This window comes from Rhamphochromis sp. 'chilingali' (genome assembly GCF_963969265.1).
Source record: "Rhamphochromis sp. 'chilingali' genome assembly, chromosome: 2".
Classification (NCBI taxonomy): Eukaryota; Metazoa; Chordata; class Actinopteri; order Cichliformes; family Cichlidae; genus Rhamphochromis; species Rhamphochromis sp. 'chilingali'.
The window spans coordinates 3,517,633-3,540,864 of record NC_137930.1 but is presented as its reverse complement, the minus strand read 5'-3'; the positions used below and the strand labels follow the sequence as shown (position 1 = coordinate 3,540,864).

General features: G+C 42.7%; 2 protein-coding genes and 1 long non-coding RNA gene across 4 annotated transcripts; 1 reads left to right on the top strand and 2 right to left on the bottom strand.

Annotated features, from left to right (window-relative positions):
* The first annotated feature begins 5,533 nt into the window (after positions 1-5,533).
* LOC308391610 lies at positions 5,534-11,449 on the top strand. 2 transcript variants are annotated; one of them, XR_013970666.1, is made up of 3 exons: positions 5,534-8,205; positions 8,644-8,692; positions 10,167-11,449. It is a non-coding gene; the product is annotated as an uncharacterized lncRNA (long non-coding RNA). The 2 variants fall into 2 exon arrangements; XR_013970667.1 differs by lacking the exon at positions 10,167-11,449 and adding an exon at positions 9,424-10,158.
* A 242-nt stretch (positions 11,450-11,691) lies between these two features.
* On the bottom strand, positions 11,692-13,450 carry foxl1 (forkhead box L1). Its single transcript, XM_080874972.1, has one exon. The coding sequence runs from the start codon at positions 13,324-13,326 to the stop codon at positions 12,181-12,183; it is 1,146 nt and encodes a 381-aa protein (XP_080731098.1). The 5' UTR covers positions 13,327-13,450; the 3' UTR covers positions 11,692-12,180.
* A 6,189-nt stretch (positions 13,451-19,639) lies between these two features.
* On the bottom strand, positions 19,640-22,610 carry acd (ACD shelterin complex subunit and telomerase recruitment factor). The gene has a single exon (XM_080870634.1). It carries the CDS (start codon positions 22,349-22,351, stop codon positions 20,678-20,680), a length of 1,674 nt encoding a protein of 557 aa, XP_080726760.1. The 5' UTR covers positions 22,352-22,610; the 3' UTR covers positions 19,640-20,677.
* Positions 22,611-23,232: the final 622 nt, after the last annotated feature.

The following is a 23,232-nucleotide window of genomic DNA, read 5'->3' as shown; positions in this document are numbered from 1 at the left end:
TGAATTGTGTAAACAATATGGTTCTGACCTCTGGGAAGCTCCAGTTTTGAAGACTGCGCCACGTGGTTGGAGAAGAGCGTTGAGATACTGCCAAATGATGGAGGCCATGGCAAATTCTCCTGAACCCCATCGTGTTAGAGTACAGGGTAAGAAGTCTTTCTGTGTTCCAGCTGGAACGCAAAGTTATGTTCCTGTTACCTGTCCAAAGATGCCTGTGAATACACCTATTGACCTCTTGATTGAACCCCTCGGGCCTGATGATGGTTTTCTCCCGGAAGGCCTATTGGTGTCTCCTTCATTGGTAAAGGGAGAAGGAGGGGAGGCTTTTGTTCCAGTTACTAATGTTGGTAAAACTGATGTCTATTTGACACCTCGTCGGGTGATTGCTACAGTTCAACTGGCCAGTGTGCTAGCAGAGGGTAACTCTGAAATACAGGTCTCTGTAAATTCACAGTGTTGTACAGCTTATATTTCCAGTCATACAATGGCAGACAATGCAGCGGAATTGGATCTGCCTGAATTTGAAAGTCTTGAGGAGAGCGAGAAACGGCAAGCAAAAGTTTTATTGCAGAAGGATAGCGGCGTGTTTGCCAAGAATGAGTTGGATGTTGGTTGTAGTAAATTGATCACTCATGAAATTCCTTTGATAGATGAAACACCAGTGCGACAACCATACAGGCGAATCCCTCCGTCTCAGTATGAACTGGCAAGGGATCATATCAAACAGCTGCTGCAAGCTCGCATCATCAGAGAAAGTAGTAGTCCGTACTCATCCCCAATAGTTCTTGTTCAAAAGAAGGATGGAAGTCTACGCATGTGTGTCGATTATAGACAGTTAAACGCCAAGACCAGAAAGGATGCATTTCCTCTGCCAAGGATTGAAGAATCCTTGGATGCTTTGACTGGTGCTCAGTGGTTTTCCACTTTGGACCTGGCTAGTGGTTATAATCAGGTGGAAATGGCTGAGAAGGATAAGATTAAAACTGCATTTTGTACCCCATTTGGTTTGTTTGAGTTCAACCGCATGCCGTTTGGTTTGTGTAATGCACCCAGTACATTTCAGCGCCTGATGGAGCGTTTGTTTGGAGATTGCAGACATCAGTCGGTGCTTTTGTATTTGGATGATGTGATTGTTTTTTTCATCCTCCGTGCAACAGCATTTGGAGCGGTTGGAAGAAATCTTCTCTCGTCTGGATAAAGAGGGGCTTAAAGTGAAACTCTCCAAGTGCCAGTTTTTCCAGAGGCAAGTGAAATATTTGGGGCATGTGGTGTCTGCCGAAGGAGTTTCTACTGATCCAGATAAAATAGCTGCAGTGCGGGATTGGAAAACGCCCAGCAATCTAGCAGAACTGCGTTCCTTTTTAGGATTTGCTAGTTATTATAGGAGATTCATAGCTGGTTTTTCACGCATGGCTGCTCCCTTGCATAGATTGGTCTCTGCACTCCTCCCTCCAGGTAGAAAAGGTAGGACCCCCCCAAAACCGTTATTGGATTCTTGGGATTTGGAGTGTGAACAAAGTTTTCATCAGCTCAAGGCTGCTCTGGTTTCTGCACCAGTGCTTGCTTTTGCTGATTTTCAGAAGCCATTTACATTGGAAGTAGATGCAAGCTATGGGGGTCTAGGGGCAGTGCTTTCCCAGGAGTATGAGGGTAAATTGCGGCCAATAGCTTTTGCCAGTCGGAGCTTAAAGCCTACAGAGAGGAATATGAGAAATTATAGTTCCATGAAGCTTGAGCTTGTAGCTCTCAAGTGGGCCGTCACTGAAAAGTTTAGGGAGTATCTTTTGGGTCATCGTTGCACTGTATTTACAGATAATAACCCACTAAGCCATCTGTCCACGGCAAAGCTAGGTGCCACAGAACAGAGGTGGGCAACAGAGCTGGCCGCTTTTGATTTGACCATAAAATACCGGCCTGGGGCTCAGAATGCTAATGCAGACGCATTGTCCCGCCTACATGGAACTGTAATGGAATTGGATGGTCCATTATCTAATGATATTGGAGTGCAGTGTGAGATGATTCCCAGTGTTCAGGCAGAGATAAGTGTTTTACCTGGTTGTTCTTTCTCTGATCTCTGTACGTTACAGAAACAAGACCCTGTGATTGGTCCCTTCTTAAAGTATTGGGAGGTGGCCAGGTTGCCAGATTCAAAGGAAAGAGATGGTCTTGGTAAGGGTTCGAGGGAATTGGTCCGTCAATGGGGGCGGATGAAACAAAGGGAGTCTGTGTTGTATCGCTGCACTCATACTCCTGATGGAGTGAGGGAGGTTGACCAGCTGGTGCTGCCACAGTGTTTACAGGGCCGCGTCCTTCGTTTACTCCACGATGAGCATGGCCATCAAGGGGTTGAGCGTACACTGCAGTTGGTGCGCTCGCGATATTATTGGCCGCACATGTATGCAGATATTGAGAGATGGTGCAGAGATTGTGAAAGGTGTGTTCTTTCTAAGGCTGTTGTGCCAAAGATTAAAACCTTTATGGGTAGTATTTCTGCATCTCGGCCTCATGAAATTTTGGCAATTGATTTTACAGTACTTGAACCCTCAACTGATGGTAAAGAGAATATTTTGGTAATGACTGACATCTTTTCTAAATATACTCAGACTGTCCCTACAAAAGATCAGCGAGCCAGTACAGTGGCAGAGGCTTTAGTGAAGCATTGGTTTCATTTATTTGGGCCTCCAAGCCGTATACATTCTGATCAGGGGCGAAATTTTGAAAGCGCTTTGGTGCAACAGCTGTGTAAAATTTATAAGATAGAGAAGAGTCGGACGACACCCTATCATCCACAAGGTAATGGTCAATGTGAACGATTTAATCGTACACTTCATGACTTGCTGCGTGCCCTGCCTCCTGAACAAAAGCGCCGGTGGCCGCGGCATCTCTCCCAAGTCACATATGCGTATAACACCACAGTACATCAGTCAACTGGTATGACTCCATATTATTTGATGTTCGGGCGAGAGCCACGGTTGCCAGTGGATTTTTGGTTGGGTGCTGGCAGTGAAGTTGATGAGGACGTCACTCTTGAAGAGTGGGTACAGGAACACCAAAAGTCCTTGGCTGCTGCATATGATGTTGTGCAGCAACGGTTAGAAAGGAGAAGGGTTCAGAGAGATTTGAATTCCTCTAAATGTGCTAGTCCTGATTTGGAGCAGGGCGATTTGGTGTATATGAGAAACCACTCTGTAAGAGGTCGCAATAAGATTCAAGATTTTTGGGATCCCACGCCCTTTCAAGTAGTGCGACCTCCTCCTGGTCATGGCGTAGTATATTCAGTCGCTCCTGCTGGGCACACTGGTCCACTTCGACAAGTACATCGAACTGAGTTGAGAAACATTCCAATCAGGGAATTGGATGGAGACCAAGATAGTGGCCTACAAATGTCAAAACAGGATGATCTAACCGGAATGTTGGCCACAAATAACAGTATGGTTGATGAAGTGGAACAGATGTTTACAGAACAGGGAGATGGAGGCGATTCTGCAGTGTTGGAGGAAGGGACGTTGAGTCCCACACATGTGGGGGTGCCCCATTTGGATTGTTCTGGGGACCTCGAACCTGGGGAGGAAGATGTTGCCAGCTTGACGCAAGGGTCTCGTAGGTCAATGAGGAAGACTGCTGGACAGCACTCAAACCCATTTAAATTGCCACAATCCATTATAAAATGAGCAAAATTTTAAGTGTGCTCTCTTTTCAGCTCATCGTCGGGTCGCCGATGTCCTTTGAAGGGGAGGGTTGTAACAAGTGTCACCTGGCAGTTTGTTGCTCTCTGCCAGGTGATTGGCTGAAGAGCTGTGAAAAGGTAGTGGGTGTGTGGGGTGAAGTCAGCGCTCTTCTGTGGAAAAAAACCAGAGGCAATTAATTCACTCAGGTGCGAGTGGGTATACTGTCGGTAAGAGACTTTTGCCATTTTTTGTTTGGATCTTTTGCTATTGCATGTGCCTATTTTTTAATGTGTCATTGGACTTTTTTAGTGTGACCACGAATTTTAATAGAAGAATTGATCAAGCCCTAGATCGACTGCGCGCAGGGAAACTGATCAATATTGTAGGTATATTGAGTGTTTGTTTTAGTTTCATGATTTTGAATGGTTTTATAAAATTGCTATTTTATTGGGTAATATTTTAATTGATAATGTTGTTTGTTTTTCAGCTGTGCTTTCTCTGCTGTCCTTTTTTTTTTTTTGTTCTTTTGATTGATTTGTAATTTTGTTTTGGTTAGTCCGTCCAGCCGTAGAGGCGGTTATTGATTGAGAGTAAGTTTTGTAAGGGCGGACTAACCTCTCTTTTGTTTTTTTTATTTTAATTGTTTGTGCCACTTCCCTTTATCTCTCAGATCACAGGCCATACATAGCACTGATTCCCAGCTGCGCTGAGACCCGAATTGTTTGCAGTGTGTGCCACGATTGCAGTGTCACTAAGCGGGGTGTGACGGGTTGTAGTGTTATTTTGCACAGTTTGTGTGGTAAGTCTCATGTGCAGCTGGGATATCAGCAGGATGTGTTGTAAGTCCTGTTTGGAAACGACTGGGAATTTGTATGTTTAACTCATGTAATAAATAAATGATCAATTATTTCTTTGCCCCGTTTACTCATCCCTTGTCCTCGGTTACAATTTGTTCCTGAGTAAATCGGTTTGGCTGAGATTAAAGTTATAGTTTTTACACAGCTGAATAAACGTCAAGCAGACAGCTGATCATCAGAAGTGTGAGATGCTCGAGAATTTACTCCGGTGTCCTGTTATATTTTAGATAGCAAGGAGTTTATTAAACTTCACCGAAACAATCTGCAAATTTCATTAAAATTTAATAAACTATCATCTTGTCTTTATTTTTAGTTAGCACAGACCTTAAACAGTTAAAGCTGTAAGCTAATGATAGTTATATAAGAGCAGATGCTGCTGGTGCAATAAGCTGTACGTTTTACCTCCAATGGATGATGATCTGATTAGTCGACTAATCGCAAAAATAATCAGTGACTAGTTGACTATCAAAATAATCGTTTGTGGCAGCCCTACTTGTAACGCGTTACTGCCCATCTCTGCCTGTGATTAAGTTGAACTTTTGCTGGCACTGAAACCTCAGTGTTCACACACATTTGCCTCCATCCTGGATAACTCCTGCGCACATGTCAGTGTAAAGGTAATATCTGAAAATGAAACTTTGCCATGATGTTGGTAACAAACGTAATAAAAACTGTTCTTTTCAAGCAGCTGGTGCACACAAAGGTTACAGAGTTTCTCCATCACTGTGCATGTGCATTTCGAGATTCATTTACGCGCTAATTAAAGATGAATTTCTTTATATTTTACTATATGGTAGTAATATTAGTAAAACGCATGACACCGACAGATCTAAATATTGTTAGGCTGTGGAGGTTTGTGTGAACAGAGTGGTCTGTATTATTATTTGGGTCCAACCCTGCTTTGGTGCTTTGATCAGCTCTAATCCCCGTCATATTAAACACATTCACATATGGAGAGCATGCTTGTAGGGTTACCATGATATGCAACACAGAACTGTGGAACAACACAGAAATGTTCCGTGTAAGTTAGCAGATACACACTTCAGAAAAAGCACTGCAGCCTGAAACTCCAGAGAAATATGTATTATTTTATTTGATTGAGACACCTTTGCACCACATTGATTTAATTAAAGATTTATTGAACTAGATTATTATTTGCCGCAATAACAACTGAGTTATGCAGTTTGGCTAAAGTCCTGTGTAGTTAGTGCCGTGTGAATCACAGTGATTACAACTCAGCCGGAGGAGGGAGGAAGAACATGTGAACCAAAAGTCAGGTCAACGGTTTTATAGTTGAGAAAAATTAGACATGAGGCCAGGGCGAGCCAATAGAAAACAAAGAAGCATTTCATAATTTAATGAGAACCCTATTACAAAAATATGTTTAACACTGGAGAGCAAAGTTGCTGTTGACACATTTTACTGTGAGGCTAAAGCAAATGTTAACTTGTTGGTGGAGGAAAGGTTAGATTGCTTCTTCCAAGTAACAAGTTTGAGATGAAACAAGCACAGTAAACTCTGCATGCCCATTTGAAAGAGAACTCGCTCAGGCAATAAAATCATTTCTGTTCAGTTTTCAGCATTTGTAAATTTTGCACTCACTTTCCTTGGACGTCTTCGTGGGCCGACCTGAAACCCTTTCATATAAATATGAGTCCATTTTGCTGCTCTGTCCTGTACGATGGATTATTAAACAGAACAGTGATTCAACCTGATGAAAGCTTCTACATTTAATGTTCTAAACACACCAACGGTCTGGTGGGTGTTTCTGCTCTGTCAGACAGGAAGTGATGCCTTCTCTTCTGCTTTGTTTGGATTCAATAAAAGGAAAAAATCAGTCCTGACCAAGGAAACATGCATTACCTTTATGGCTGGTAGAAAGAAAAAGAGTGAAGGAAGAGGACAGATTAAAGAGATTTTGACAATAAGAATAGAAATGTGAAGAACAATGTGTGACATGACAACAATCGAAAATGATTTAAGGGTTAGACTGTTTTTATTTCTTAGAATACACAGAGACAAAAAAAAACAGAAAAGGAAAAACAACCTCAGAAACAAAAAGGACTTAAAATGACACAAAACAACAAAGATGTGAAAACAACCACAGACACAGTGATCACAAAATGTCCACAAAGAGACAAAAAAAATGCAAAACCACTTGAAACTGATGTAAAACAAACGCAAAGACAAAGACAGGGACCTGAAAAAGACACAAAAAAGTCAGACATCAAACAACCACACACTGACCAAAGTTAGCTGCCAAATAAAGACATGCAGATGGATGAAATAATGTGATAAGAAGTTAAAATGAGTGAAACAATTACAAAAAAAGACGAGTACAAACATAAGCTCAAAAAGCAAATGCAAAACAGATGAGCAAAAGAAAACTACCAGATTTAGTCTCAGAATGACCCACACACCAAAATGAGACAAAAATTGACCAAAAAAGGACGTCATAGACAAACAAAAAGACCACAATGATGTACAAAACACATAAAAAGCCATAAAGAAACACAAAACTAGACACAGAAGATACACAAAAACAAACACAACGGTATGCAAAATGAGGCAAGATGCATTTATGGAAACACAGAGCCGCAAACCACATGGTGGGATGATTAGTGGGGTTTTGTGGGGGTTTTCCGTCTGCGCTGCTCTTCTGGACGGAGTCACGAATCCAGTCACGATTTTATTCAATCTAAAGACGATGTCACTTTGACTGAAGGATGACATAAAGGACAATGACGAGCTCCATTCAAAAGAAATGTGTCACATAGTTGCTCTGATGAGCAAATCCTGCATAGTCCACAATCCTAAAGCCTCTCACAGGAAGGGACTGGAAGCCACCTCCAGGTCCCTGCTGCAGAGTTCAGCCCGGTGCCAATGCTGGCTCCGTGCATGTTAAAGATCTGTGACCACGGCCCATCAGCAAAGTTTGTTTTCTCGCATAATAAATAGAAGCGACAGGATTTCCCTTTTGTCTGAGTTGCTTTCTCAGGAGGATCTCTTACTGTTCAAACACTCACAGACACCATCAGATAACCAACATTTATTAATCTGCTTTGTTTTCAGAAGACTTTGGAAATCGCTGGAGGACGAGGAACCAGCGGAGCCAATTACGCTGGTTTATGTGTCGGTATGAAACGCACCCAGACCTCGGAGAGCCCGAGCGTCGAGTCCAGTCACTCCTCTTCTTTCCACTCCTCTCTCGCCATCTTTCCCTTCTGAGGTTTTCATCATGTTTTATTTACACGTCCGACCAAAAGAATCCTATACACAGGAAATGCTTGTGATTGTGAGTTCCTCTCCTCAAATGTGGGCAAGTTTATTTATTTCAAGCAAACATTCCTGATTTGCACAGCGCTAGCCTCAAACAGTGCAGCTTTTTCAGCGGAGTGTGAGTCTGAGCGGCGGGCCTATATTTAGACATGGCTGCTCTGTGTTTGTAATGATGCTGTCAGCACAGCGCTCTGATTTCCTGCAGGTGTCATTCTACAACAAGTCGCTCACAGACCCTCGTTTGGGACTTTCAGCACCATCAGACCTTAAAAGGCTTCTCATTAGCTATTTATGACTCCCGGTCCAGAGCAAACGCAGGGTTGTTATTCAGCTGTTAGCATTAGCGGTGAAACCAGGAAACACAAGCTGTGTCTGTACGTTAAACTCGTCACTTCTTCCAGGTAAACTGAGCCCTGCTGAGAAGTAAATCCAGAAAATACGGCCTCTGTCACTGCCGTGACGTTCCTTGCACCCACGCCACGCGCAGCTGTTGTAGGTAGAAGTTATCAGCTAATGCTAGCAAGCTTGGTTATCAAGCTACGATCATAAACTGTTTGGGGGCAACACGCGGACACAAATACCTGCACCTCACAGCAAGTCATTTTATTTGTCAGATAATTCAGTAAAATGGTCCAAAAGGCTCCGGCAGCACAAACACCTTCAGGACATTCAGTTCAGTGACTCGATGTAGTTTTTAATCCAGGCTGTAAATGTCTTTATTTCTGCTGTAAACATGAACATGTTACACGGGAGTTGCCTCATTTTTGAGGAGACGGCCTCAAGTGGACATTCGAGGAACTGCAGTCTTTGGCACTTACATGACCTTGTTGCTCCTGCAGGTATGAAGCCAGTGACTACGGTCAGTGCACAGTGAAGAAGACTTATGAGGTGATATTTCACAATAATTCTAACCTTATTTTAAATCTTAGATGTTTGCACGTGAGGTGTTTTATTTTTTAAAGGCGGGAATGCTAAATACACTTTGTTTCAGTCTAACATGGATAAAATCAGGCTGCAAGGATGAGAGATACTTGTGAGAAGTTTGAAATACAAGAAGTCTCTTTGTCTCCATAATTTAAAACGCTTCAGCAATAAATGACACTTTTGTTTCAAAAGCTGTAAATTTTCAAGTGAATAGCAACCTTATAAAAACGAGTGCGTCAGCCACACGTCACCCAGCAGACAGGAAGCAGGACAAATGCTGCGTCCAGCTTAGTCACTGTCGTACCACCTCTGAGTGCGCTACGGACTGAAGCGTTTAGAAAATCAAGCAGGTTGCATTTTAATAACCGATTGCAATCATGGCAGAAATGTGTTCGTTTCCAAACACTTTCCAGGATGTGTTATATTAGAAACCCCCCCCCCCTCCCCCCAACCACACACACACCAGAAAACGCCCTTCATTTTCTGTCATTAAAAAAAAAATACAGATCAAAGTTATTATGTTACAAATTGCAGGATTGCAAAGGACTGATGTCCTTATTATCTCCACAGAGGGGTGGAGATAACAGGGCTGATTCTTCTTCTATAAGTTTACTCAAAAAGTGCTTGATGCATTTGAACATCTGAAGCTGCTTTTGGAGAAATGTAGAAGTGATTAACTTTTGTTGTTGATCCAGATCCAGATTTAATTATTTTTGGAAGAATTCCTCCATTGAGAGAGCGCTCAAAATTTCTTGAATTGAAAGAAGAGAAAGTGGAAGAAATCATTTTGATATTCCTGAGGAAACAGTCACACTCCAGCCCGGATCTGTCTGGATGCAAGGAGGGAATTTACAGCCTGATGCAGACTGCTCCAGCTTGTGTATTAATGGAGCAAACAGACATAAGATAGATTGCAACAAATGATGATAATTGTTTTGTATAAATATAGAATTAAATAAACATGAGGCTGTGTGTTACATAATTCTATATTAACACATGAGCATGAATAAAATAGCTGGAGTGTGTTGAGCTGTTAGTTATGTGAATGCTTCAGCGTGTCGTTGCGTTTACCTGCATGGAATCACAGCTGCTGGTTTGGAGAGGAGTCATAAGTCATAAGTATTTTACACTTTTATGATTTAGTATTAATATTTCAGCTTTATGGTGAGAATTTGTTTTGTTCATTTGCCTTTCGTGCTGTTTGAAGTTTTAGCTTTAACTCTTAATGTAATAATATAAATGAGAAAAAGGTACCAGAATTAAAAAATACAAAAAGTTTAAACATGAGAAAATTATTATATAGGATTATTACTGTTTTTGTTGTTTGGTTCCTTTGAGATTTAGATTTTTTTATTATTATTTACTGTGATTTTTACAAACTCATTCTTGATGTGGAAACAGTTGAACCAAAAAACGTGTTTCTAAATGTTGTTTGCAGGTGACCTCAGACATGGTTAAAGGCCCAAGGAAAGCTGATAAATGGACGTTGAGTTTAGGTCATGGTCAGCGCTGCAAACAATAAAAACATGCCGTTTCTTTTTGTAGTCCTAGATTTGGTGAATTTGACAGCTGCAGCTGAAACTCTGGATTATGTGAACTTCAGTAAAACAAAGATTTTCCCCATTTTCACTGACGGATGGTTCCTGGTTTTCTGGGTGTTGATTAAAACACACTTTGAAACACAAACTTAAACAAATAAGCTCAGCAGAAAATAAAGCACTTAAGGTCTATGTATTTAACCTAAACTGTGCTAATATATCATCATCATTAGGCTGAAATGATAAGTAAACTGTGGACTTTTGGGGGCGCCTGGGGGACCTGGTGTTGCCACCTTGCACAGGGTGTACCATATGACTGATTGCACTGATTTAAGCAGGTATTTAGGAGAACACCTTCACACACAGATCTGTGTGGCTGTGCCAAATATATCCACACGTACAGTATGTATAAATACTGGTAAATTACTTTAAGCTTCACCTTCACAAGGTCACCATCCAGCCTGGACTGCTCTATAATCAAACCCTTTGTGGGCAAAAGCTGAAACCGCTGGTTCCAAACATAAAATGATCTAAATGCTTCAGACTCTGGATGAATGCTGGATGTGGAAGAAACTATATGGATGTGTCTCTTACTGATCATAATCATGATCTACAATTGTTTTCTGTGCTCGGCACTGTTCATATGAATGCTTCCTCCTCCACCTGGAAGCCTTTTGATTCCTTTTATCACATCGCACTGCATTTCATTGCGGTCGATAATCTTTTCTCACCGTATGAAATGCAAAGGTGGGCCGGTCCTCCTCAACAAATACCAGGGAGCAGCACAGCATGATGTTTATTTATAAAGCTGCCCTCCAAAAACTGCCCGGCTGCCTCTGCTCTCTCATTCCACTGAAATAAAGCACCATCACCGCACATTCTTACTGCCGCTCAACTTGGAAAAACATGATTTAAATACTTTGCTGTGTTCACAAATATGAAGTTACATTCTCTGGTTTCCCCAGAACATTTTCATGTTTTTTTATTAATTGAATTTTTATGAATTCTGTAAATGCACAATGTATCTCTCTGTTCTCAAACGGTACATGTTTTTGATTTCAATGAAACTTTGTTATAATTTTTTAGATAAGCATCAACTTTTAATAATGGAATGTCTGTCTGTCCTTAAACTACAAGGCAGTGTCCAGTTTTTCAGTTCTGTTGCTGCTGATGTTTCTGTTGGTGAAAGCCCTGATATGGGTTTTATTTCATTTTTTAAACTCATAAACTTTAATGAAAATGAACAAAACCAAACACGTCGTCTCATTTTTCTTAAAACAACGGGGGGGAAACAAAGGTGCAGTTTTCCAGCAGTGTTTCTATTTATTCTTTCGTACCACAATTTAAAATAAATCACGTCAACATTTTTGGCTAAATTTTATTTTGCAGTAAAATAAATGTTCAAATCCAGAGCAGAGTGGAAAATAATAATAGGTTTTGGTTACATCATTACTGAGTACTAAACATCATATTGTACGGCATCTTCAGGCCCAGTCACGACAATTAAAATTCTTTTTTAAATTACGCACTGTTCTTGCTTTATGGGGTTTCACCATCATGAGTAAAGTGTAGCATATGAGAATATCCGTAAATATTTACATGGCAGGGACAACATCCTTTTATTGTACTGAGCATTATGTTTTGTGCAGCCATAATTTCTGAGGAGCAACAGATTTGGGAGGAAAAAACTGAATATAATCACAAACCTGAAAATGACGCATGCGTAAAGATGAAGATAAAAGTCTTCTTGACGCTCTTTGTTCATTTTTGTCCGAACTTTAAAGTAGATGATGGCAGAGATCTTGTTTCGTGTCTCTGCGTGTAAAGCTAAACACAGACTTTACACTTTTACGCGTTTGGTGCGTAAAACGCACGAAAGTCTGCCGGTCATTTAAAATGCAGCACTTTGTCAGGTTAGGACAGCGACAAGTAAGAGCAGAAAGGGAATCCCATCTGATACAACTGATGCTGACGCGCGCCGAGGACCACGGACGCGCTGAAAGACGGATTTTGGCCCTGTGCGCATGTCTCGGCCGGCAGGCCGAGGATGCTGCCTCGTATTTCGTCCTCGCTCTTCGCTAAAATACTGTCTATGCTGAAACCTTTGGATTTGTCCCTGCTCAGTGTGTTCCCCTTCGGCCTGTCTGGCGCAGGTACGGCCAAGTTTGTGTTTCCTGCGCAGCTGACGGTGCAGAGAGGACCTCTTTCTCTTTGGCTGAACGCAGACTTCCTCTCCTCTGATTTCGGGTCAAGGGTCTCGTCTGGGAGATGAGCGTCGTCCGTCCACAGCGCAGCGCGTTTCGGCGCGGAGCACGGCTCGGGCTGTGGGGCGTGAAGCTCCCTGCCGGCGGCCTGACTGCTGTGTTGGTTGGGGGGCACTTTAAGTCTCTGCGTGGAGGGGCTCTGCGGCTGTTCCGCGTGATTCAACTCGCCAAGAATATGTTTCCTGTCTGCGGGCGTCCTCGCCTCCTCCTCCTCATCCCTCGCGGGTGCTTCTGTTACCCTCGAGCCAGCTTGATGTTTCGGGGAGGTCTGAGGGTCCCTAGGTTGCCCGGGGGCCTTGGTGCGCTTGTGCCCGGTGGCCTTGGAGTCCAGAGCCTCCTGCTGACACTTCGCCTTCCTCTTCCTCCGGCGGTAGTTGCCGTTTTCAAACATATCCAGACACTTGGTGTCCAACGTCCAGTAGCTGCCTTTGCCCGGCCGGCCCTTCTCCCGGGGCACCTTGATGAAGCAGTCGTTCAGGGACAAGTTGTGACGGATCGAGTTCTGCCAGCCCTGTTTGTTGTCGTGATAGAAGGGGAATCGGTCCATGATGAACTGGTAGATGCCGCTGAGCGTGGCGCGCTGTTCCGGTGCGCTCTTGATGGCCATGGCGATGAGCGCGATGTAGCTGTAGGGCGGCTTCTGCGGGGGCTCCTGGCGGGCCGGCACGAAGCTCAGGGCGGTGGGCACGACCCCGCCGCTGTCGCCTCCGTACAGGTAGATCAGCGGGGGGGCGGACAGGCTCAAAGCCGAAGATGTCACACCGAGCGACGGCAGACGGCCGTGGTAGAGAGTCATGACGGCGGGAAAGCCGCAGTGTGTCCCGGGGAAAGTTGAGCCTGCTCCCGCAGCTCCACTCCTCCACTGACTGACTCTCCAGCCTCATGAGGGCCCCAGAAAAATGTTAATAATTGTTGTACGTTTGCTGTGTTATGTTGACTTTGCACTGGGAAATAAATTGTCCATCATAAACAGTCGGTGCTGCTCTTAGCCCACCCACATTAATTAAAATTTCATTGCGCTGAAACTCCCTCATGTCCCCCTCCTCTGCCCAACAACCAATGAGGTGCCGGGTTATTCCCTCATCTGTTTATAGAATTAGTCGCTTGATAAGTCTGCCCACCCAGGTTGAATCAAGCTGTGTTTATTTGGAAAAATTTCCGGGCACCCAATACATAAACGCACTGATGTGCTGTTTGAAATATCACGTCCACCCCTGACGCTCAGAGTTGCTCACACAGAGAGAACAAGCAAACATTGCCGAGTCCTTTCTGGGAGTTGCTGTGAGTTCACTCGAATGAAAACAAAGTGTATAAAAGGGAAAATAACTTAAACAATTTCTCTTCACTCGTGTCAGACTCTCGTTTTGCTTCCAGTCCAACACAAATGACGCAGAGGGAACATTTCTGCAGCAAACTTCATTTCAAAGAATATCTGAGCGCATAAATCAGGCATGGCTGACAGTATAATAATAATGATCAGCTTAACAGGAATATAAGTACTTCAGGCTGACAGCTGCTCTAAAACGATTGACTGGGTTTTGTAGGTGGTGGCGTTAAAAAAAACAATTATATGATTAGCTCAAAATTTGCAACTTATTGCGATCAGCTAATGTTGAGATTATTTTTATTAAAACATTTCTTGATACCAAGCAGTAAGGTACAAAGACAATATTATTTTTATTTTTTTATTGATTGAAAGATGACACAAGAACATGCGGGCATGCTTACACAAACAATGCATAAACCTATAGGGACCTTAATATATTACAAGATTAACTTATTACACAAATATACAAATCGCATTTCCCAAAAAGAAAAGGAACAAATTATTTTAATTTGCCTTTGTAATGTGTTCAGTTTTCAGTCCACTGTCGATTCTTCCAGTTCATGTCTGTCTTGTATAAAACCAGGGGCGATTCTAGAACCAAACTTTTAGGGGGCTCAGCCCCGGTCATATTGTCATGCATGCAGTGCCTCGCAGTTAATATAAACAGCACATGATGATTGCAAATGTAGTCAGCTTTTTTCACATTTGCAAGCTTCATTTCAACGAATCGTGACAATGTTATGTATTTTCAGCCTTATCATTAATATTATTTTTTACATTCAGGTACATGTATTTCCTTTAAAATTCTAAATTTTGTAGCTAAGTGATAATTTTAACAAGTGAGTCTCTTTTTGACGTGAAGTAAAATGTAAATTTTGTAGTTCATCTTCTGGAAATTATCATTTCAACGTGTCAGACATCCGTCATCAGTTTAAGGAGGCCGGTGTAGGAGAACCACGGCTCGCTGTTCTCAGTCATTATGAGGTCTCCTTCACACCTTCCTCTGACCTCATAGGGTTTTCCATCAAGGAAACACTGATTAGGAAAAGGATGTGGGAAGATTTTTGTATCTTCTTTTCTTATTTCATTTATTTCTTTGTTTTGTTTTGTTTTGTTTTTGAGTATCTGACTATGACCCAAGACCCACGTGAAAGTCAGCCTTCAAAGTAAAACAGGAAGTAACCAAACGCTCACACTAAACATGAAGATAAGGGGAGGTGAACACAACGCTCAATGAAAATTTCAAATTATATAATAATGGATAAAGAGTGTATTAATTTAAAAAAATCTGAAGGGCTCAGAGAATTAAAATAGCAACGTATAATCATATAAAACAATTGTGTAAGTACTGAAATGTCTCCTACAGATGTGACCAAATCAACTCTCTGCTCTGTGGAAAAGTTCTGAATGAATATTTGTTTTCACATCGACTGCAGCTTCTTCAGGTTCTTTTCTGACCGTGTCCGTATGAAAGTGGAACAAAATGAAACCCGACTTTAATTGTCCTTGGAGAAGCTTCGTGGAGCCACTCGGGACTGTATTGCCTTACAAGGACAACATGGACAGTGTATTATTTGTAGATGTGAGCATGATGCTTTATATTATGTATTTTCCTGTTTATAGGTCAGAGGAGGATTATAACAACTTTACAAGTGCGCACAGCTGGCTCCTGCTTACATTAAGGCCTTGGAGCTTTCAGTGGATAAACTCAGAAGTTGGTCTTTTCTCTGTTTCTCTCTGAGCAGACGGTGATTCATTAGCAAATTAAACTAAACTAACATGAAAGTATGAGACGAGTGCGGGCCACGGCGAGCGGGATTCAGGATCTGACATTTTAGTGGAAATTCTGCAGGACGCATTTTGATATCTACAACTTTATGTTCGAGCAGCAGATGCACAAGCATGATGTTTTATTGACAGTGATGTCACCCAGTCGCCCAGCTGTTACAACCTTTATTTGAGAGTTCACAAAAACAGCACTGTGTGTCCAAAGATCAGGAGCATTGACTCCCCAAACTCAGTGTTGTAGGGTTGCTTTATTAGAAACAGATTATTAGACGTGAGGTGCCAGAGCGCTGACTTGTTTTTCCTTTCTGATTGCTTTCTGCTTTCTTTACGATCTTTTCCATGTCAGGATTGTCCATGACACAGTTTCAGCCAGTCTCCCAGACCTGGATTAAGCCTAGTCCCAGACCAAAAAGAGATTCCAGTGATGATCTCAGACTGAGATTAGCTTTAATCTGTATTTATTTGGGTTTTTGTAAAGATTTATTCTAGTGCATTTTATCCTTCATTGCTGGAGAGAACAAGGGGAACAACATGCAGGAAATGGCTTGTGTTGCTATGTAGTTGCATGTTCATCTTTGCTATAATATTGGGTGTCTTTGCAGACACTTTGTATCTGTTCGCAGCGGTTTTTCACCTGTAGGCTGATGAAACTGAAGGACGAGAACAGAAAAAAACTAGAATGAATCTGCAGGAAGTCAAAAAGCACCTTAACGACCACAAGATTTCAGAAAACACATCTTCAGTGGACAATTCCAAACCACAGGGAGAGCAAAGACGGTAGAAATGACAAAGACTGAGGAGAATGACGCAGATGAAATACTCTTCTCAGCAGAGGAGTGAAATAAGGAGTGGGTGAAGTCAGTCAGTCACTAATGAGGGAGGGGAAAAAAGAATGGAAGCAAAAGCACTGAAAGCCACATGAAGATCTAACCTTCAAATTAAAACAGGAAGCAAGATGCCAAGACCTCACAGACGAGGAGGCTCACGAGAGAAGAAACCATTCAGCAAAACAAAAGCTGTTGTTTTTACACATAAAAAAAAATCGAAAGCTTTTAAAACTTCAAAATGAGAAAATGAAGCAAAGCTAATACAGGAAGCACCCAGAGAGGAGGCGCTGTCTCTTGCAGTATTTGCTTTGAAGGCTAGCACGGTGGCACGGTGGTCAGCACTGCTGCACAGCAAGAAGGTCCTGAGTTCAATTCCACCATCAGGCCGGGGCTTTCTGTGTGGAGTTTGCATGTTCTCCCCGTGTTTGCGTGGGTTCCTCCCACTGTCCACAGACATGCAGTTTGTGGGGGTAGGTTAATTGATTAATCCAGATTGCCCATAGGTGGGAATGTGAATGGTTGTCTGTCTCTATATGTTAGCCCTGCAACAGACTGTCCAGGATGTAACCTGCCTCTCGCCCTATGACAGCTGGGATAGGCTCTAGCGACCCTGAAAAGGACAAGTGGATGGAAAAGTAAGTTTACATTTTTCTTTTTAAACGTACTTTAAGAAGTTGTACTTTGTAGAGAGGGGGAGGAGAGGTCAGAGTTCAGATGTTACATAATATTTGGGCTTTTTGCCCATTGTTGACCAATAAATCATTAAGTTGACCTTGAAGACCTCAGTGGAGTTAAGCCACATTTTAAAGCACAGGTAGTGAACTCCAGTCCCCAAGAGCCGAAACTTTTAAATGTCTCCCTGCAACAACACACCTGGATAAAATTAGTAGGTCATTAGTAAGACCTGACTGCATGCTGAGGTGGCAGTTCAGCCATTTAATTCATGTTACAGCAGCTCATGAATGAATGAATATGATGCAATAAAAGTACTTTTAGAAGTGCATTTTTCCAAAAACTTACATTTATGTAAATTTACTTGAGCAAGGTTAGGGGTTGCCACCTCAGCATGCAGCCCAGTCTTGCTAATGACCTCCTAATTTTATTCAGGTGTGTTGCTGCAGGGAGACATTTAAAAGTGTCAGGACATCGGCCCTCGACGACTGGAGTTTGACATCTGTGTTTTAAAGGATTGTTAACACGCCCCCATTCTAAAAGGTCATTCGTTCAAAACACAATGACGCAAACACAAATGCTACCAAATACATAACCTCCTCGGTGGAGCTAATAAATACCAGGATGTGTTGTGTGTCTTTTCTAGTTACTTTGCATCTATTTGCAGTGTTGCATTTGTGTCATTTTCCTCACTTTAGACATTTTTGTGTTTTTGAAAAGAAAACGTGACCATTCTTTACACAGTGGTTATACAGAAACTGCTGTTAATCTTCCTTTTGTTCTTTCTTTCTTTCACAAATTGCTGTAAACCAAAATAAATTGTTTCTTTTCTCACCTCTTATTTGCTTATACGAGCAAAATGAGCTTTTTATGTCGTCTTCAGATAATTAAAAACAATCTAGAACACTCAGTAAAGTTTAAAAAAAGGTGTTGATAAAATGCAGTTTACTGAATGGTTGTGTGCATAGCCCTCTCACAGTTACAGCCTCTGGTTGTTTGTAGACACCAGGGGGAGACAGTTATCTCTTTTTCATCATTTCAGTCTCTTGGGGGTCACATTGCACCTTTTTCTGATCATTTTTACTCTGTTTACACTCATTGGTGCATCAGCTTCTGTTAATATTTCTCCTCACTTTGGTCATTTTGAGGCTTTTTGTGCACATCTCTTTTCAGTTTTCTCTGTACCAGGGCTCCTTGACTTCTTGTGCCTCTGGGTCTGTATCCTGTTCAGTCATCCTTTCCTCTGTTGAAACATCCCATCATCTGATTTATTTGGCACCTGTTAAAATGAACAAAAACTAACCTCTACTGTTTCCTGCCGAGTTGGTCCTCATGCACAGTGCGATGTTTGGAGAAAGTCAAACACAGCTTATCAGCACAAACATATACCGACTGTCAGCACGGTGGTGGCGAGCTGATGATTTGGGCACCTTGATGTCACTGAGTCGACCACAAACTCCTCTGTATGCCAAAGTATTCTAGAGGCTGATGTGAGCCCGTCTGTCCCACAGCTAAAGCTTAGACCAGAAGAATCGACCTGCTGTAAGGGCCCAGAGTCCAGACCTCAGCCTGACTGAGATGCTGTGGTGGGCCTTCAGATGGCTGAAGCCACGATGTAAAGAACAGTGGACCAAAATTCCTCCACGATGATGTGAGCTGTGGTCGTGCAAAAAATGATTGCTTCAGATTATTACTGTCAAAGGTGGTTCTACAAGCTGCTGAATTGTGGTGCTTACTTACTTAGTTGTGTATGTTATTTATTTATTGGTTGTTCTCATTTCCTTATTATCATAAACTGTTCAGTTCCTAAAACTTCCATACAATGGCAACATTGTTTTCTTCTTTGCCTTTTCTTTTAGTGACAGTAAATACTCACGTATAGGAGGCACAGCTCTGCAAAAACTCAGGTTTAGTCTCGACTGAGAGAAATGTGAACTCCCTCCTCTGCCTACCAGCATCACTTTGTGAGGTTTTGATTAGTTCACTTCACATTTTTTGCTTTGACGTGCGCATTACTGAACCGCTGCATCAGCTCGACTTTAACAAGCACGGTCTTCAGCGACACCTCCTGGACAAATAAAGAACAACTCTTTTACCTTTAACCAGGAAATCAGAATATTTGATCAGAAATAAACACGGAGTCTGATTTTCAGGATTATGAGCCTTCATACTGATGAAGAACATGAAATATGGCTGCATGAGAGCCTGGATCGATACTGAAAAGCTGCCAAGTTTAAAAGAAAGAAAAATATCTACTAATGCAGCTTTACTAGTTTTTTGTTTTCTACAAATATGACGACTTTGACTGAGGTTTGGGTCCAAGAATTCTACTGCAGGTGAGATAATAAAGCTGCTAACTGAGCTTCTACTGTTAATACTGCTCTAATCATCTCCACACTGAACAATGAAAAAACACAAAAGCACAGCTCCAACGATGCTCTGAGACATGAGGCGGTTCTATGGAGAAAACTACAAACATCCTTTTCATTCATCTGCCAAGTTTTATTTTTCTTTTATCAATTTTGTCTGAAAAACAGAAAACTGGGGGGGGGAGAGAGTTTAAAACGCAGATTTTTACTCAACTGTCACAAATATTCATTTATCAAAATGTGGAACAATCAAATATTTTACATTTTTGCTTTCATGGATAATCAAACAGCTGCTGATGACTTCTGACATCAAACTAATGTCAGCTGAATATTGCAGCGTGTGACATTTCCATTAATCACAGACAGGAAAGGTCTGAAATCACAAAAGAGAGCAAAGCCACAACCTCTGCACTTACAGAACATTTAACAGCAAATGATTGAAACGAGACTCCAAACGTGTTTTATTTGGACATTTTAGCATCTAGAGGCTGAGAAAATATTCATTTTTAACCCGTGACAGCGTCACACAGCATGAAACACAAGCATGGTTTCACAGTGTGTGACGAGTTTGTGCATCGGTGTAAGCACGGCGTTCCTGCTCAGGTGTAAAGAAAACTGCCGTTTGGCTTTATTTCGGTCAGTAATTGTATTTATTGATGATTTAACATTGTTATTTGTGTAGAGCTCACCAAAAATTGTTAAACAAACATCGACCGTGTGTGCAAAACATTTTCGGTGCGGTGTCTTTGGCATTGCTGTCATGTGCTTTTGTGAAATGCAAACCTCTTCTGTTTGCAAATTTTTATACAAAATATCAGGAAAAAAATAAATCAAATTAAGTTTTAACTTCCTACAAGCCAAGGTGATGTCTTATATGCTCAATAAACCAAAATCAGATCAGTTTCTCATTAAATTAGGAAGCTCTGACTGAAACGCCAGCACTTTGTTTTTATTTTGTTCTTGGAAAATGAGGAAATCTTCATAAAAGCTAAATAAATAACAGCTGTAAATTCCCTCATCAGCTGATGTGGACCTTCGTTTGATAAACCAAACCATCCCAAACAGAAATGGCCATCAGAACGGCCTGAGGACACCATCATAACCGACAAACTGAAGCAATACCAGAACAGAACTAAAGACAGACGAGAGGTAAACTAGGCCCGCTCACGCTACGTTTGCAGGATTGTCTGTCTGCTTTGGAGTCACGAGATACTTCACAGCCCAGTGCAGCAGAGATTCAGTCATTCTGAAGCGACTGAAGTCCTGCAGATTCTGTCCACACACGCGGTACGAGTAAGAGAACGGCCTGCCGTCGCGATGAACCTTTGGAATTTTTCTCGGGACACTCCCTGAAGCCCGTTTAGGACTGCTGCCGTCTTCGGCACTGGAGCCTCCTACCGAAGTGTCAAAGAGCCACGATGGAGGACTGCTGCTCAGCTCCGCCTCCTTGTCCTCCGCCAAGGTGGAGGTGTCGAGGGCTTCTGGTGTGGACTCGCTTTGCTTTCTCTTAACTTTTCCGTGTCTTGTCAAAGTTGTCTCCTCCCTTTCTCGGTCCACAGGTGGGAGGCTCTGCTGTGCTGTCCAGGTGCGATGATTTTCCATTTCTGGAGCAATCATGGAGCCTGAAGCTGAACAAGAGGAAGTGGCAGTGGTGGGGAGGGCAGTCAGCTGTTTCTGGTAGGGTGGGAAGTAGCTGGACTCCACCAGGTGGGCAGGAAGCTGCGTGCTGGTGGCGGGATCAGGCTTGGATTCTGCAGCAGAGGCGGGGTGCGGCGAGATGCTTGGTGTAGCTTCTGGAGATGCATCCGAAGAAGATGAGGAGATACAAGGAGGAGAAAATATGTTCCACGGGTTGGACAAAGGCTCGTCAGTCCCACCTGTGATCACATCCTCGTGGAGCAGGCTGTCCTCCATTGGAAGAGATGAGCTGTCACTGGATGCACAAACTCCTTGTACAGCTGCTGGTTGAACTATCTGCCAGTGTGTATCATCAACAGAGGGCTGCGTGGTCTCTGGAGGGTTGCAGACTTGCAGTATATTCTCCTCCTCCATCCTCTCTGTGCTGCTTTCAGCATTTTTTAGAGTCTGGACCTGCTGAGAGTCTTCTTCTGGGATAAGGAGATATTTCACAGGGACACTGAAACACTTCTCTCCCTTATATCTGATCCTGTCCACATCCCAGCGTGTGCTAGAGCAGGTCTGCGTGGAGTGACAGGTGGAGGTGGAGGGCTGCAGGCTCGCGGCGCGTCCCCTTGTCAGCTTCTCCCTGACGTCCTCCAGCACAGCCTGCAGACAGTCGTGCTGCCACTCTCCCAGCAGCTCGGATAGGTCAAATTCACACTGGCTCTTCTGAGAGTCCTCCTGACCCAGCAGAGCTCTCCACGTTTTACAGATCTTCATCCTGACAGAGGACAGGGTGGTGCAGCAGGGAGTGTTGTCTTTAACTGGACCTGCTGCGGTTGTAGCTAGTTCTCCGACTGATAGGAAGAACCTGCATTTAGTCTGTTCTGAGGCCATGTGGAACTGCAGCCGGTAGTCCTGGATGCAAACCGTGCTGTTGAGTAGGCTGCTGAAGCACTCACGGTCCTCCTGCTCCTGCAGATGCTCCCAGGCTGACGCCGTGAGGACGGCTGGGATCTGGAGTACCCCATCAGACAGGAAGAGCAACCCGGTGGGGCCCTCGGTGTTCCCCGCCTGGGACTGGGACATCTGACCCACACCGATGACATGAGCCTTCAACCTGCTGCCCACCTCCTCCTGCTGCTCTTCCTGGCTGCCGTAGCTCAAGATGAGCCGCTCTATCCATGGAGACAGTCTGTTCCGCGGAAGCCGAGGCATGTCCGGAGTTTTAAACCGTACCGCAGAACAGTTACGAGACTCAGTCAGAAGAACACTCCCACCACATCCTCACTGTAGTGACAACTTTAGCAGGGACTCGGTGAAGTCCACACACTCGTCTCTCGCAATGTCGTCATTTATATTTTAGCCACGTTAGCTGGACACTCGCTTAGCTTAAATATTTGATCAGCGTTGTAACCTCTGTGCACTTCCGCTCTGCGCGTGTCTGCAGTCATGGCGGCGACAGTCAAGTTACCGACAGAGAACAGCAGCTCCTTCAACATAAAAGCGCAAAAGTTAATCGTTTTATTTTTATTTCGAACGATAACAAGAAGATGAATTATATATATTAATCATTAGTCATATTAGTTATATTAAATTATATTAAACCGTCGAAGCCAAATACTCGGGTAAAATAGCGAGTTTATGCCTTTAATAATATGTATAGAAACTTTGACTGACATCATTCTGTCGGGGATAGTTTTTTTTTTTCGACCATGAGCCACGTTTTACGACATCCGCCATTATGCTTTCAGGCATGAATCCAATAGCTGCAAAGAATTTCCAGCATTACCCTCCTGGTTTCGGGTCGCCTTCGAGCATTAAAACTAGCCGGCCGTTTTACACAAACTGAAGTTTTTTGTGCTTCAAACTCGTAGTTATTGTGTGGAAGCACGTGACAATAAGGGAATGGGTGTGGTCGTAAATTCTAAACCGACCAATCAGCGTCCATTACGAAAGTCAGAAAAAATAAAAGACATTGCGAAAACTAAAATAAAATACATAATGAAATGTAACATGTTTTTTGTCTTTAGAAACCAAATGTACATATTTATATCGGTTGTTTGATTCACAGCTGTTCTGTTGCTGCACACATTTTA

Coding starts and splice junctions, on each gene's coding strand:
- acd (XM_080870634.1), bottom strand. CDS start 22,351: ATGCCTCGGCTTCCGCGGAACAGACTGTCTCCATGGATAGAGCGGCTC.
- foxl1 (XM_080874972.1), bottom strand. CDS start 13,326: ATGACTCTCTACCACGGCCGTCTGCCGTCGCTCGGTGTGACATCTTCG.